This window comes from Lampetra planeri, chromosome 59 (assembly GCF_965212315.1).
Source record: "Lampetra planeri chromosome 59, kcLamPlan1.2.h2, whole genome shotgun sequence".
Lineage (NCBI taxonomy): Eukaryota > Metazoa > Chordata > Hyperoartia > Petromyzontiformes > Petromyzontidae > Lampetra > Lampetra planeri.
The window spans coordinates 742,000-753,341 of record NC_136165.1 but is presented as its reverse complement, the minus strand read 5'-3'; the positions used below and the strand labels follow the sequence as shown (position 1 = coordinate 753,341).

Genomic DNA, 11,342 nt, shown 5'->3' with positions numbered 1-11,342 from the left:
TGGGGCCGTCCATAAATTACGTCACGCACCTGGGGGTGGGGGGGTCAGACATTTGTAACGATGTGTGACAGGGGGGGGGGGGGGGTTGAGAAATGTGACGTCACATCAAAATGCGCAACTTTAAATAAATATAGACAACACGTTCTACGTCATTAAATATACTTTTTAATACATGTTTTCTCCTACAACATCAGAGTGCAGCGCCACATTAAATACGCACTACAATGACAATAGTTTAAAGTGATTTGAAGCATGTTTTATTTTTTGGGGGGAAGGGAGGGCAGAGCTTTGTGACGTCATATTTGAGGGGGGGCTGACTTTTTGTGACGGCGTGTGACGAAGGGGGGGGGGGGGGTAAAAAAATCGTCCAAAATCGCGTGACGTCATTTATGGACGGCCCCTATGCACTTTTTAATCTAGATTAAAAACTCATTTGTTTAAAAGTTTATTGTGTGTTTAGTTTATTGTCCTTTCCCACACATCTCCGATTAGTACGGTTGGCTACGTACGGTGCGAAAGAAGTTCAACAAACATACAGTACATACATCTCGGCGGATATCAGAAGCCCAGGTACGTGTTGAGCCTGGTTGGCCCTTGGGTGCGAGACCGCCACCACCACCACCACGACTTTCTGAGGTGCTGTGTAGCCATGGCTCACAAAGCAGCCTACGGCCACGATGTGGCGTGGGGCTGCGGGGTGGATCAGCGGCAGTCCAGCAAACGGGTTGAGTCTACGGTTGAGTTCAGTTGATTGGATCTGGACATTATCTGGAGATGCAATTAATCTGTGCAGACCTCTTGAGTGCCATTCATATGCGTGGTGGTTTTTGTCCGGGTTCTCTCTGTCCTCTCACACTCGTCAACAAACTCTTGTGAATCAAACAATTCGCCAATGTAGCAGGGCCCGCTTATCACAGTGTCCTGGATATATAAAGCGCATTATTGTCATCATATAATTAAGTAAGTTATGATTAGAAAGACGGTAGTTATTTTAAAACCAAAAACTATTTAATATTCTTATTTCACGTGGTGGATTGCAGAAATAAGCAACTGATGTTTGGAATGGGCACAAGGTTTATAAATCAATGTCTGGTGTGGTGAGCCACCTGACAGCGCTGCTTCTCAGCTGGTGGATGCTGGTGCCGCCCCTGAATGGCCTTGGAAGGGCAGCAGGTGACTGTGTTCTGCTCCAGACAGCCTAATACAACTTAAGGCGTTCATCATTGACTCGTTCAGTCAGATTGCCGCGTGTCATGAAATGGCAATGCTGTGTCGTACATGAAGGTGTCACCTGAACAAATGCGCCAGGTTACTAGTTCTGCAGCACACCGGTAATGTTGAAAAAGCGATCTGCTCACACTTAACAATTAGCTTCACAATTAGCTTCACAATTAGCTTCACAATTAGCTTCACAATTAGCTTCCACGCTTCGCTGGGAGTTACAACCAGCATCATCAGGCGATTGCCCAAATCGCACTTCCGTGTCCAGGCACGCTCAGCCAATAGCCAACCGGCGCATTTGTTAACGTGACATCTTTACATGGCTGTGCTGGGTGGACGAGGGTATGCGACATAAAACATTGGCATTTAACTCATGTGGCAATCTGACCCTAAAAATCGATTATAAATCATAACATTGGTCGCGAAAGCCTTGCACCGTGTAAGACCCAAGGGCGTGCTACTGTGCTGCCCAAATCCGCGAATGAGACTCCCTCTCAAGGCATGTTCAGAAATGTTTCCTCGTGCCTTCAAGTCCATACTCTCGCAGTTGCCTAAACCCCGGTGATAGCGGCGTTGTCTCCCACAGCAAGCAACGTCCCCAACAGGCACACACATCTCTGTGCAATCGCCATCAATCACAGTTTACAGACAGCAGCGGCTAACAGCAGCGGGTGGCAGCAGAATGCAGGTGGCTGTGTTGACAGGGAGCGTCTCGTCAAACACTCGTTGACTTCTGCTTTGAGCAAAACTAAGGCTTTGGCTGGCACCTGCGTCCAACGTCGCCGTAACTTATTGCCCGACCTGCTCTACAGGAAGATCGCAAGCCCAAGCAACGGGCGGCTCTCAAAGGCTGCGTGAAACCAGCTGTCAAACACGAGCCTTGAGGTTTTTCATCCATTAGAACAAAAGACTTTGCGGTTGACTGTCAGGATGCACTGTAATTACGTCACTGTGACCGCACTGAAGGAAGCAATTGCACCCGAGAGAGAGGACGTCCGCCGCAGAGATGGAGCGATAAAATCGGCTCCTGCGCAGAGGCGGGGACACGTTGGGAAGGCCTTCATCCAGCGGTGGATTGATGACGGCTGATGACATGGTGACTTGACTGCCAAACAATTGAATAAATCGCTGGAGTAGGGTCGCTGCTGCACGCATAATTATAACTTTGAAGTCATCTTTCAATAATTATTAAATAGAATGTGTTAAACAGTATTTAACGCATCGCACACAGTGCAGTGATCGTGGGGTCTCGGTGCGTTAAAGCATTTCATCTTCCAGACGCCTCACTGCTCTCTCGCTCTCACACACACAGGCCAGGGGTCAGTTGAATCAAGTACGTTGGCTCACATTTCCCCCTTAGTGAATCAGTGTGAACTTAAGGAACATTTCACCGAAGGAATTTGATGCCACTGACTAAAGGACCTGACGACTGGGACTCTAGGACCAGACCGGGGCCCTAGGACTAGGAGTGGGGGCCTAGGCCTGTGCCGAGGCCCCAGGCCCTCCCGGCGTCTCACAGTGGAGGTCTCTCGAGCGGCCCCTCAGCCGTGGAGCGACCGAGCGGTGTGCGGGTCGTGGGGGGGGGGGGTCGTGTGGGCGGTGCGGGTCGTGGAGGTTGCGGGGGTCCTGGAGGTGGTGTAGCCAGCGCGACGCGCGGGCCGGGAGCCATGCGTCCTTGTAGAGGCCGAACCACACGGGCCGCTTCTCCTGCTCCGGTTGTCTCGCTGGCCCTGCCGCGACACGACATCCGTAATGCGCCTCCTCCACATATTACGCAACCGAGTCGCGTCGCTGCAGCATTGGCTGCATTTAAATGATTTCCAACTTGGGTTTAACAGCGTTTATGCATCGGCTCCGTCCCGACCGTCACCTCCGAATAGCACGGTTTGGCTACTGCATACGGTGCGAAAGAAGTTCGATGTACGTACGTACATCAATCGGTTACGCAGGAAGCACAATAGCTCTCGGTGAGGTGATCCAATTTGAATAAACCTTGCGTTCAGAGTTGTGTTGTTATTAGGGTCCCTTACGCTATATTTAACACCAAAGAACTGAACACATTCGTCAACAACACTATGTGTGTGGCCTTTAATGGAAACATAAAAATCGGTGACGTTTTGGGAAATGCACATAAGCTAACGAGCAGCAGATAAAACTGATCAAAGAGTTGCTCAAAACTTGACAACGCTGGTTCCGATATCACTCGCCAGTGACGTTAGCTGTGACAAGGAATCAAATTTGGGGAGCCAGATTCGTAGTGCGGCGGACTAACTGCTGTACCACCGCTCTGCCCTATTCAATTATCACGTGGCGTACACCATCCGAACATTCGACACAACAACAAAAACATTGTCGCAAAAATCCGAATCTCCCCCTTGGCTGGGCTGTCGCTCACGTGGGACGCAGGCGACGCGCGGGCGCTCCCAGCTGCCGTCGGGGCGGCACCGCGAGGTGGGGTTGGCGTGGCGCTGCAGGAAGCCGGCCCGGCACCGGTAGCGCACCGACGCGCCCACCGCGTAGCGGCCGTGCGGCGCGCCGGAGCAGCGGGCGTTGCTCACGATGGGGGGGTGGCCGCACCACACGAGACCTGCTGCATACGCGCACACACACACACACGCGCGCACACACATTCACACACATGCACACACACACGCACACACACACACACATGCACACACACACGCACACACACACACGCACACGCGCACACACACACGCACACACACACGCGCACACATGCACACACACACGCACACACACACACACACGCGCACGGACACACACACGCACATGCACACACACACGCGCACACACGCACGCACACACACACGCGCACACACATGCACACACACGCATGCACACACACATGCACACACACACATGCACACACACACATGCACACACACATGTACACACACACACGCGCACACACATGCACACACACGCATGCACACACACATGCACACACACACACGTACACACACACACGCACACACACACATGCACACACACATGCACACACACACACGCGCACACACATGCACACACACACATGCACACACACACATGCACACACACGCACACACAACAACAACAACAACAACCGCCATTCGCCACTAAGTGGCGGTGACGTCACCACGACGCTTGTGCCAGGCCATGTGCACCCTGAGGCCACGTGAAGTGTCGAACGCCCGCTGGCAGGAGGTCACGGGGCAGACCCAGGTGCCACGGGTCGACTGACCGAGATGACCGAGATGACTGGCTGATCCACCACCTGTGCCCCCTACTGTGCCAACTTGCTGTGCTTTAGCCACCCGGCGCTCCGCTCGTTGTTGTGAGCGTCGCTCCTCCGCCCTCCGTTGTTGTTGGAGGGCGACTGCCTCCAACTGCCCAGTAGCGTCCTTCACGAGCCTCCTCCACTGAGGCCGATCTTGACACCGCTGGTACCAGTCATCGGCAAGTCCACTCAGCTCCACGTCCTCCTGTACCACATCACTCCATCTCTTCTCTAGCCCGTGCCGCGCCCGTTTAGCCCCCTCGATCCGGCCGAACAAAAGCTGTTTAGGCATGCGGTGGCTGGGCATGCGGGCTACATGACCCAGCCAACGCAGCCTTGCCTGCCGGAGGAGCTCACTGATGGGACTTTGCCCAGATCTTTCAAGGACTTGTGAGCTCCTCACACAATCCAGCCTGGTTAAACCCAGGATGGATCGTAGGCAGGCCAGCCTACGCACACACACACATGCACACACACATGCACACACATGCACACACACACACACATGCACACGCACACACACGCACACACAGGCACGCACACACGTACGCACATGCACACATGCACACGCGCACGGACACACACACAGGCATGCATATGCACTCACATACATGTGTAGTGGTGGTATTGACGTGCGCCGACTGTGACAGTGATGGATCACGGGGCGGCGCGGGGTGCGGGGTTGGGCACGCGTTGTGGGCGTGGTGTGGACGCGCGCGCCGGGAGTGACAGATGACGGGGCGGCGCGGAGTGAGTGGTGAGGCACGATGAGATGTGGGAAAAGAGGATCGTAGCCAGCGCCCGGCGATTGGTCGAATAAGTGGGTGCTCGCAGCGACGTCCGCAGGTGGGGTATAAAGGGGGACGCGCGAGAGCACTCGGGGAGAGTTACCCAGTTGAAGACCCGAAGACGGAGCTGAAGACTTAGTCGCCGAGTAGCTAAGTGGATGTTGGTCATCCGAGTAGCTCAGTGGCGTTAGTCGCCGAGTAGCTAAGTGGATGTTGGTCATCCGAGTAGCTCAGTGGCGTTAGTCGCCGAGTAGCTAAGTGGATGTTGGTCATCCGAGTAGCTCAGTGGCGTTAGTCGCCGAGTAGCTAAGTGGATGTTGGTCATCCGAGTAGCTCAGTGGGCGTTAGTCGCCAAGTAGCTAAGTGGGTGGTTGTCACCCGAGTACTAAGTGGATGTTGGTCATCCGAGTAGCCCAGTGGCGTTAGTCGCCGAGTAGCTAAGTGGATGTTGGTCATCCGAGTAGCTCAGTGGGCGTTAGTCGCCAAGTAGCTAAGTGGGTGTTTGTCACCCGAGTACTAAGTGGATGTTGGTCATCCGAGTAGCTCAGTGGGCGTTAGTCGCCAAGTAGCTAAGTGGGTGTTTGTCACCCGAGATACAAAGTAGGTGTTAGTCACCTGTAACCAAGTTTGATAAAATAAAGAGTGTGTTACCCGTGAAGTCGTCTCCCGACGAGTTACTACATTACACATGCACACACACGCACACACACGCACACACAGGCACGCACACACACGCACACACATATGCACACAAGCACACACGCACACACATGCATGTACGCATGTATAGCCTTAACGGTATTGGTGAGGCAAGTGCTGTTAGCGAGTAGCACCTATGAAGGCCGGCAGGGCACACAAGTGGGTGGGTAGCCAGCACCATGCCCGGCCACCTTTGACTCCCTAGCGGCGATGTTTTATACACTGCACCAGCTATTCATTTGAGGCTGAGGGAGGCCCAGAATCAGTTCAGATAATCGTCACTGGTGTTGGCCGTGAGGTGGAGTCGAACTCGGTTCTCCCGGTACGTAGCACAGCGCCCTGACCACAACTCCACCGCCTGTGGGTTACAGGGTCCACGGCTGAGCCATCAGACACGCAACGTGGTTGCATGCAACTGCATTGCTTATATGTGGACGTCTGTGCGCAACTAGTTGCACCCTGCAGCCGGTTGCTCACAAGTACAGACACTCGGCTTTCAAGCATCAATCTGCTCAGCCATTAGTAGCGGCGCGTCTAATCGCCATGTGACACATCAGCGAGCTGCCACGACTCGTCATGATTACGAACGTGCCCCGTTTGATCTCCTCACTCAGACGCAGACAAAGCAGTTGCAGGCGATGATCACGCTGCTACGCTGATTTCGTGTTGACCTGGTCACTCTGGTATGGAGCCGGCTTCCATCTCGCCGACCAACGCAGCCTGCAAGCGGAGGCCGCTCGTCGCCAATCACGTTTGTGTGAGGGGCGTAGAACTCGGTGCTTTAAATTTTTCACGCACCAAGCTGTCGGTAAGCCCTGACTGTTTATTCCCCGATTCATTGTCAGGAAGCGGTAAGATTGTGTGGCAACGTGTGGCCCTGCCAAAGGTATTTGAAATCAGGAAATGAATGTACTGGTGACACTGCTGCTGCTGCTGCTGCTGGTGTGAGTGTGCAGCCTTAGCATTTTAAATATATCATAGGTGACGTGTTGGGCAATGCCCCCTTCTTCTCAGCACGTAAACACACATGGCGATTTTTGTTTGTGCTATGAAGAAGATTCCCCTCCCCCTAGCCCCTGTCTCAAGCGATTCGAATTTCACGGTCGAAAGTCCCGCCCGGGAGTTTGCAGAACTGCGTTGGGAGAGTCACCGGCAGGAGGCGGACGCGATGCCGCGGGGAGCCGCAGCGGTGTCCGGGAGGTCAGCGGGCGTCCTGGTCGCGTCTCGCAGCAGAAGGGCAGGCGGTAGCTGCAGGGGACGTCGTTCCACTCGCCCTCCTCGTGCCAGATGAGCACCACGCAGTCCTCGCCTGACGAGAAGAAGCTGTCGGGCTGCTGGGGCCGCCAGTGCTCAAAGCTCTGGAGCGAACGGAGATCCGGCGGTGATGGTGGTGCTGGCGGCGAATGTGGTTGTGGTGGAGGAAGTACCGGTGGTGATGGTGGTGGTGCGGTGGTAATGATGGTTGAGGTGATTGTGGTAGCCAACCAGCTGGTGCATCTGCAAGTCATCTCAGTCAGGCAGCCCATGGCACCTTCTGTCAGCGAGCCTTCGACACTTCACGTGGCCTCAATGTGCACCTGGCCTGGCGCAGACGCTGTAGTGATGTCACCGTCACTTAGTGGCGAATGGAGGGTATTGGTATTGGTAGCCAACCGTGATAAACGGAGGTGCAGGGGAAGGACAAGACACTGAACTGCTTTTTGTGTTAAGTTTGTTGTCCATCCCGCAACTTCCGATTAGCACTGTTGGCTACGTACGGTGTGAAAGAAGTTCAACATATTGCCCATAGACTAACACTACCCATAGACTAACACTACCAATAGACTCAACACTACCCATAGACTCAACACTGCCCATAGACTCAACACTGCCCATAGACTCAACACTGCCCATAGACTCAACACTACCCATAGACTCAACACTGCCCATAGACTCAACACTACCCATAGACTCAACACTACCCATAGACTCAACACTGCCCATAGACTCAACACTGCCCATAGACTCAACACTGCGCCTCTGATTAACACGGTTGGCTTCGTATGTACATACTTATGGTGGTGGTAGCAACGTAGCAATATTGGTGGTGGTAATGTTGATGGTGATTAATGGAATAAATATTTTGACAAAATTTGACAATCGATGACTGGTCTGTGTCCATTTGTGAATATGAAATGTGGATATCATCAACATAAGCTGCCAGAGGCATATGCGTGGGTTCTATTTGTACTAATATTGTACTATTTGTACCAATATTGGTAATATTTGTACTGTTGTACTATTTGTACTTAGATTGTACTATGTGTACTAATATTGACATAAATCAAAGTTTAACGTTAGATGGCCAATGTTTGAAAAATGAGGATGATCGTGTTCGGTGTTCTCTCTTTTTGTGTAGCCGCTTCCACCCGGTATCTCCTTTATTTTAGCTTTCTATATGAATTCCTGCAGTCACGAAAGCTTTAAGTCAAGATTTAGCTATATAATTAAGTTATTTGTAAATTCAAATTCGTTTTCAAATTGTATCTGTTTTAATTCCACTTTTTCCCAATCTTATTTATTAATCTCTTCTTGCTCCCTAGTATTTCCATCTGCGCTTAAGGTAGCCGCAGCCACCCTGGTTCTCAATAATCCTTCACAATCCAGACAGGCCAGCATACTACCACCCGATTTCAAATCTTACATTCTGATCGAAGGTCATTGAACGTGCCATTTACAACCATCGAATTCATCGTTGGCTTCAATGTAACCTCAATGGCCAGCTACTTCTCGTTTACAACTCTCTCCTGGTATCTACTGACCATGGACCTCTCTTTCTGTGGTTGCCCTGGATGCATCGTCTGCGTGTGACACCACTGATCTTTCCGGAGTACCCTCCCACTCCACTATTCAAATCCCAACTAAAGGCATTTTATTCAGCTGGGAATTAGCTGATATTGGCGGTACAGCAGTGGTGCGCGGTATGAAAAAGAGCACATTCATCCCAATAATCATTAATTTTCCCGCAATTTGCAACCCCCGGTTAGAAAATCTTTGTGGGGTGGTGGAGCGTCAAAATTAATTCTCGTGATTTTGAAGCAGTTGAAAGGCGAACATCAGTTCAAATGTTGCTTTTAGAACAGTTTCTATGAGGACCGGCCTGTCACGCTGCACCGGTGCACCACCAATACGTCCGGATAGAAAATCACATGTCGGACATTTCGACCGATTGATCTAGAATAGTCATCACTTTTATTGGCATTCTAGCACCCTCCTGTGAAAGTTTCCTTGTGTGAGGTGAAATTGAGATTGTGCGCCGATTGCTCTTGCCAGAGTGAGGAGCTACCCCTTCGTATCATGAATAATTTCTGTAACTCTATTCCATTTCTTGATTCATTTATTCATTTTTAGTTTCTGAGAGTTTCAATTACTTAACAACAATAATAATTGCTATCAATGAGATTTCGTCCTTCATGTCATTATGCATATCGTTATTGTACAGCGTTGTGAGATGAATGACGATGTACGCAAAAATAGAAAATATTATTATTATTAATCGTCCAAAAATATGATTTCCAACAAACGCCAGAAAGAGTGGGAACTCATTGGCAACCTGCTCGTTTGTCCTCACCAGCTGGGAGCCGTCGCTCCAGCGGAAGTCTCCCTCGGAGGAGCGGTCGTTGAGTCCGATCCACTGGTAGTCGGAGCCGAGGGCTGTGGGGGAACGGAGACACGAGGAGGGTGGCGGTCCGAAGCTGCTCTCTCCGTTCAAGGCAAACTGGGCGGTGGCTCAGGACACTTCAGCCACTACTTTGGGCTCGAGTGGCGGGCGAATGTTAAGGGGGGAGTTTAATTGGTCACTGGATATTTCGCTGGTTGCTGGGCTGAAGTCGGCGGCGCATGATGTTTTTTAAACTAAAACGTCACGGTACTTGAATTCTAAATCTTGTGGGTTTCCTCTCCAACACACAACCGGTGTGCTGAACGAGCAACTAACTGGCATCTTTTGTTTACGTGACAAACCTTATGGATTGTCGGGTCGTGGCGGGTTTAACGACGCAATTATATTTACACGATCTCACCCCAAAACATCAATTATGGATAGTGTTGGTCGTGAAAACCTATGTGTTCAACTGACTATTTAAAATACGTTGTATTTAACTGGATACGGCCCAATGAACTGCTATATAACTCTTTTTCAGAAGCCACCTGGCTAACACAATTGATAACTCAATGAGGTGGCTTATCATCATGTGGATATTTATAGCAGCCAAATACTCTAAACGCACGTGGATTGTAAATGTGGAGGGAAAACCCGGAGGGCCCGGAGAAAAATAAACGCGACTACAGGGAGAACATGCAAACTCCAAATATAGAGCAGGCATCCGGGTCGGGATCGAACCCACGACCTCCTGCATACCAGGCGAGGTAGTTAACATCTCATAGCCACTGTTGTGCCCGCAGCCTTAGCGATAGGTATACTTAACGTGGTGTGCCGGGTGCATAAATGTCTTCTGGGTGTGGTGCGATTTGTGTCATTTGCAATGACCTACAGTTCTTAAATACTCTGCTTGTGAAATTATGAATTTTCTTAAACTAATTATGGAACCTTAATATGATCATCAACATCATCACGATCATCATCTCGCTTGCTACCTTCACATTCTCATCATCCAAGAGTTCACCTGAGACTGGAAGACCCGAGGTGGACTTTGTAACCTCAACATTGATCCACCAACGAACACAAGCAACAGGATCAGGGTTAGGATTATGGGATAAGGCTGACCTAGCGATGATCTTGACTTGGGCCCCGCGATGCAAACCGACCTCTACTCCGCCGCCACCCCATGGCCAGGCCCCCCACACTCACCAAGGATGAAGTTGTTTTCGTCGCGGGAGGCGACGCTCGCCAGGTGGCCTCCCACGGAGCGGCACGCCTCCTCTGCCTCGGCCCAGGGCAGCCGTTGTGCCACGTAGCGGTAGCAGCGCCCCCCAAAGCCGTGCCAGCCGGGCTCACAGGGGACCGCCACCACGTCTGGGGGACGCGCAAGAGAGGGGACGCGGGGGAGAGGGGGAGAGGGGGCGCGGGGGAGAGGGGGCACGGGGGAGAGGGGGAGAGGGGGCGTGGGGGAGAGGGGGCGCGGGGGAGAGGGGGCACGGGGGGAGAGGGGGAGAGGGGGCGTGGGGGAGAGGGGGCGCGGGGGAGAGGGGGCGCGGGGGAGAGGGGGCGCGGCGGAGAGGGGACGAGGGAAGGAGGGAAAAACAGCACACGTTAGTACACATACATGGAAAAACTGACATAGTGACTCATTGAAAACAAAGATCCCCCATATAGCCTCAATAGACTTTTTGGGGCAAGTGCTGTTTGCAAGTAGCAA

The 11,342-nt window shown here is 51.9% G+C and overlaps 1 protein-coding gene across 1 annotated transcript in view; it reads right to left on the bottom strand.

Annotated features, from left to right (window-relative positions):
* Window positions 1-234: 234 nt before the first annotated feature.
* LOC144736152 (neurocan core protein-like) overlaps window positions 235-11,342 on the bottom strand; it is a 57,590-nt gene continuing 46,482 nt past the window's right edge. Inside the window, 6 exon segments of the mRNA XM_078618738.1 lie at window positions 235-2,807; window positions 2,809-2,951; window positions 3,617-3,811; window positions 7,136-7,343; window positions 9,596-9,678; window positions 10,835-10,999. Of these exon segments, the coding sequence (XP_078474864.1) occupies window positions 2,763-2,807; window positions 2,809-2,951; window positions 3,617-3,811; window positions 7,136-7,343; window positions 9,596-9,678; window positions 10,835-10,999 (839 nt within the window). The 3' untranslated portion in view covers window positions 235-2,762.